Source organism: Berghia stephanieae, chromosome 5 (assembly GCF_034508935.2).
Source record: "Berghia stephanieae isolate SIO BIC M18660-M18661 chromosome 5, UCSD_Bste_1.3, whole genome shotgun sequence".
NCBI lineage: Eukaryota > Metazoa > Mollusca > Gastropoda > Nudibranchia > Aeolidiidae > Berghia > Berghia stephanieae.
This window is the reverse complement of record NC_088364.1, coordinates 81,128,191-81,133,842: the sequence shown is the minus strand read 5'-3', so window position 1 is coordinate 81,133,842 and position 5,652 is coordinate 81,128,191. Positions and strand designations below refer to the sequence as shown.

The 5,652-nt window shown below is 35.5% G+C and overlaps 1 protein-coding gene across 1 annotated transcript in view; it reads left to right on the top strand.

The window, feature by feature from the left end:
- The window catches only part of LOC144973695 (WD repeat domain phosphoinositide-interacting protein 3-like), an 11,739-nt gene extending 8,513 nt beyond the window's left edge, over window positions 1–3,226 (top strand). Inside the window, exons 8-10 of the mRNA XM_078916494.1 lie at window positions 1,009–1,110; window positions 1,549–1,670; window positions 2,544–3,226. Of these exons, the coding sequence (XP_078772620.1) occupies window positions 1,009–1,110; window positions 1,549–1,670; window positions 2,544–2,650 (331 nt within the window). The 3' untranslated portion in view covers window positions 2,651–3,226. The remainder of the gene's footprint in view (window positions 1–1,008; window positions 1,111–1,548; window positions 1,671–2,543) is intronic.
- The last annotated feature ends 2,426 nt before the right edge of the window (window positions 3,227–5,652 follow it).

The window sequence follows — 5,652 nt, the reverse complement described above, 5'->3', positions numbered from 1 at the left end:
GTAATTCAGTAACAGCAAAGCATCTTGGGCATCGTGGGGATTTATGTTACATTTCTGGCACGGCAGTCTTGGTGACAATGGTTAATTCTAATGTTTTAACCAGATAAATGATGAGAATTATTGTGGTTTTAAAGAAATTCAATCTCATTTTAACGGTGTTGAACATATCAAATGAGATGATGTGTCTGTGTGCAGCTATGTGGTCTTGTGGTAAGACACTCGCTTTCAGATCGGAAGGTCCTGGGTTCGAGCCTCACTCGGCACATAGTTGAGTCCTTGGATAAGGCTCTTTACTCACATTCTCTCACCGTCCTCAGGTGTAAAATGAGTACCTGGCCGTTAACAGCATTGCCTCTGTCCGAAAGAAATGTAATATCGCTTAATACGTGTCATGTCCTGTCCTACATCTTAAGTGTTGCTGTTGGCCAGGGACCCCTTGTAAAGCGCTTTGAGCACGTTTAGTGGATATTGCGCTATATAGAAGATCAATTTAAAGCTCCATGAAAAAGTTAAAATAGAATTATCAATGATAAATAGTGTGGGGGGATTTAGAATCCAATCATCACAATGGGATGCTGGAACCCTCAGCTTTGTATTAATAAATGTTATCTGTCCATCGACGGAGACTATGTGATATTTTTCTGTTCTCTACGTTAATTTGCTTTTTCTACAGCATAAGTTTCAACCATGATTCCTCAACTCAACTTTGTATTAATATTATCTGTCCATTGACGAAGACTATAGTGATATTTTTCTGTTCTCTACTTTCATTTGATTTTTCTACAGCATAAGTTTCAACCATGATTCCTCCACTCAACTTTATTAATATTATCTGTCCATCGACGGAGACTATGTGATATTGTTCTGTTCTCTACGTCAATTTGCTTTTTCTACAGCATAAGTTTCAACCATGATTCCTCCACTCAACTTTGTATTAATATTATCTGTCCATCGACGGAGACTATGTGATATTGTTCTGTTCTCTACGTCAATTTGCTTTTTTTACAGCATAAGTTTCAACCATGATTCCTCCATGCTCTGTGTATCCAGCAATCACGGAACAGTCCATATTTTCTCCACCGAGGATGAGAAAAAGAACAAACAATCAAGGTAAATCGACTATGATGTTACAAGTGGAGTTTGTAGAAGAAAAAAATGGTCAAATTACTCATTTTGTAGTATTATTGAGGAATACAAGTGTAAGCATGAGCCAATACAAGTGTAAGCATAAGCCAATACAAGTGTAAGCATGAGCCAATACAAGTGTAAGCATGAGCCAAGGGAAAAATATATTAGAAAGTGGATATTATAATTTACTTTGATTTGATTTTAAAAGCGTAAAAAAAAAAAAGACAGGTTTGGAAATTATTTGAGATGTTCATTGTCAAATTCCAGTAATGTTAAATTACGTTCAGTAAATACACAAAACTGATTTCGTTGATATTTCATTTTTATTATTGTCTTTTTTATTTACGGCAACGTACCTTTTTTTTTTTTTTAATGGCTTGAACTTGCTGACCATTTTTATGCACTGGTTTTTTTTCACAGTTTGGCCTCTGCCAGTTTCCTTCCCAAATACTTCAGCTCCAAGTGGAGTTTCTCCAAATTCCAAGTACCAGGGGACTCTTACTGCATATGTGCCTTTGGGTCAGAACCCAATACTGTTATAGGTAATATATATAGATATATATGATATATGTATATATATATATAAATTATTAAAGCAAAAACCATGAAATAATAGTGCTCAACTTTTTGATAAAAGGAGGTATTTATAAAATATTTCAAGTATATTTATGATCAACTTCTACAATATTGTTTCGAGCTCTTTATTAGGACAGCTGATATACTGTTACTCATTTCGTCAGATGTAATGTGATGCAAATTTAATATTATGTTAAAAGATTTTGCTCCCATAGTGGGCAGAGGGGTACATACTGTGTCTTCTATCCCGTTATATCTGTTTTACAACATGCTTTTTGTCTTTGTCTTGGAATGAGATTTCTTGGTTTTGTCCTGGTCCTGGCCAGATGCCCTGGCTGAGTCGAATGTAGAGTTAGTTTTGGGAGATGATATTTTTTTCATTGTAAATCATCTCTCTGTTATGCACTGTATTATGCTTTCTTTATATTATATATGATTTGTAAAACATTTGAGTGTGTTCCTCTTAGCGGGGACCTGTGCTTGTCACTGGATGAGACTTTTAGTGATCTCAAACTAAGTACTTTGATAGAGTGCTTTTGGAATCTACACTTGTTTCTTATTTGAACCAATTCCCCTTTGCCTTCCCTTTTCTTGGGTGCTTTATTGTAATTCTAGAACATTTTACTATCCCATTTTCTTCCTTTTTACTGGCGCTGATATGACCGTAATGTGTTGCAAGCGCCGTAAAACCCTTAAAAACTTAAAACATTAAAAGATTTTGACTGAAGATTGCTCTCAGAAAATACCATTTTTGTTTCATGATAATGTTTGATGATGAACAATATAATATGTAGCATTCTTCAATATGTTGCCACTTTTTCAACTTTTTTCCATTCCAGTCATTTGTGCTGATGGTAGCTACTACAGATTTGTATTCAATGCCAAAGGAGAATGTTCCAGAGACGTGTACGCCCAGTTCTTGGAAATGACAGACGACAGAAGTTGAGAATCTGTAAAATCATCAAATATCGTTATACATTTTTGTTTTACTCTTAATAAGCAAATATGGAAAAAATGCCCATTTGTGAGCATACATTATTGTAAAAAAATTTACTTTCCTCTTTTTTGTTTTTTTTTTAAACACAAAAAAAATTAATCTTAAAAAAAAAAATGATGATGATCAGTCTTTAAAAAATGTTACAAAATATATTTAAAAATTTACAATTTCAATATATATTGATTCTGAATGTAAAGATAGTTTACAGTAGGAAACTGGTGCTCAATCACTGAAACACTTGTAACAACGGCTTTCTTTCAACTTGATCTCGTTTCTTTTCCCTTCACTGGTGAGAGAAAACGAGAGCAAAAGGAAAAGCAGTCACTCTGCTTTTGATTTCTTTCAAGTTCAAGTTTGACGTCTTTATCAACTAAAGGTAAGTTTACCCTTCTCAGCAGATTTGACACAAATCGTGTGGTGACTTTCTCCATTGTTGAGTCATTGAATTCACTCTTATCAATTGATTTAAAAGATTCTTTACTTTGAATGAGAAAAAAAATAGCAAGTAAAATAAGACAAAATAAATACAATGAAATATTTATAATCAAAACATAATATTCTCAAGGTGTGATTGTAGAGAAGACAGTATTAAATGACTGATGTTGTGCTGTTTTATTTTATTTTCTTAAGGACAGCATATCATAAACTGTATAATAGAACACAGAAAATTAAATGCTTTTGGTGTACAAAGAGTAAATTTTTGTTAAGGCATCCAAATATATGTTCACCGAAGAAAATTCTAACACTTGTCCCCTTTTCTTTTTTATCTCCCCCTTCTCTCCCTACAAACACTCTAACAATCTTGAAGCAAATATCTCAAACTTCACATGTTTTCAAATTTCTTATTTTTCAAACTGATGTCACAATCAGCAGTTCCATTATTGAGTGGTGGTGGGGGGGGGGGGGGGGGGGGGGGGGGGAGGGAGGAGGAGGAGAGGCGGAGGAGGGAGGGTGATGTATTTGTATCGGAATGTGATATGTTCTGTTTTTTTCCCAGCCATCTTTTACCATTTATCATCACCAATGATTTATTTTTTCTTGTCCTAGTCAGTTCGATTGCTGTAATATTTGCCGGTGCTTTTTGACATGCTATTTCATGAAGGTTTGAAGTTAAACTATATGTGTCTTGGAAGTGTTATATTGAATATTTTATGGATGACCATCCCTGATCTTTGCACACTCAAAACTGGTCAAAATTTACCTTTAGAGACTGACATAGCCCATGATATGTTTGTGTGTGTTATTTTGTTGTTTTTTTAAAAGTAGTTTCATCCTTAGGGGCAGCTTTCCTCAGTGGTATGGTCTTTGCTTCGTACCCGAAAGGTACCGAGTTCAATCACCCACCACTGCGCTGTGTGGCCTTGAGCAAGTCACCACCTCGTCCTAGCTCACATTGCGGCGCTGCTCTGCGGCTGACGCCTGGGTTATTCCAGTCTAAATAGACCCTAAAGACAAATTTCCCCTTGGGGACGAATATAGGGAATTTTATGTTATTTTATTTTATTTAAAAAAAAAAAAGAGATTTAAAGATTGGATCACGAAGTCCAAAATTCTTCCAGAAGTTTAAGAAATTAAAACCTATTACAATTTATGGCCAATGCTGCTTTAGACAATCTTCCAGGAAAACGATTAAAGTGTGTCACAAATTATAATAATAATAATAATAATAATAATACACATTTATACAACGCTCATTCTCGTGTAAAACACAAGCTCTGGGCACTTTACAATATAAATTATCAATTTTGAGTGGAAAAAAAAAAATAAAAAATCATAGCCAAATCAAGGATTCATAGTGTCAATAAAAACAAATACAGTAAAAATGTGTCTGGTATTTGTTCAGAGAATCTTCCAAGAAAAATATACTCCCGTGCCCAATGTTGGATTTGGCTCAGCAACATTCCTAGATATTCGTGATCCATCGCATCAATCTGGTTTTACGTTGGATTGAACTAAAAAAAAAAGAAAAAAAAAGAGCTTTTATATAGTGCAATATCCACTAAATGTGCTCAAAGCGCTTTACAAGTGGTCCCTGGTCAACAGCAACATTTAACATGTAGGACGGGACATGACGCCTGTTGGGCGATATTACAATTTTTCGGACAAAGACAACACTGTTAACGGCCAGGTACTCATTTTACACCTGAGTATGGTGAGATAATGTGAGTAAAGAGTCTTTTCCAAGGACTCAACTATGCGCCGAGCGCGAGGCTCGAACCCAGGACCTTCCGATCCGAAAGTGAGTGTCATACCACAAGACCACATAGCCGCACACTAGATGCAGCTTTGTGGTCTAGTGGTATGACACTCGCCTAACAGACCTGTAGCTCCCTGGTTTGAGTCTTGTTCTGGACGCGCAAAGTTGAGTCCTTGGAAAAAGGCTCTTTACTCACATTCTCTCACTGCACTTGGGTGTAAAATTAGTACCTGGCTGGTAACAGCGTTGTCTGTGTTGAATTTTTTTAATAGTAATAATGCCTTACATGCATCATATCTACCTACATGTTAAGTGTTGCTGTTGGCTTGGGATCTCTTGTAAAGAGCTTTGAGAAAGATGTGCTGTATTATGGATAAGGCTAAAAAAAAATCTAATTTTTTTTAAAGGTTTAGGAAACAAAGCTCACTTTTCTAAAGAAGGGCACTTATCTTGATTCAAGTTTTGTATGGTAAGGACAATATTTGATATTAATCATTGGGTTCTACTGGACATTATTACTATTTTGAGAAGGTTCGTCATTTACGAGAGGAATGTATTACATTTTCAAGTCCATTGACAGAGAACTCATATTTTCAAAAATTGATTGGTTCAAAGTTAAAATACTCTCAACTTACCAAAAGCTCTCAAACCTGGGAATTCACGTAAGCCCCCCCCCCCCTCTCCCTTGGTTTGATGGGGTTTTGACAAGATGAGAGTAATTTTAATTGATGGAATAAGGATGAGTTTTCTGGCC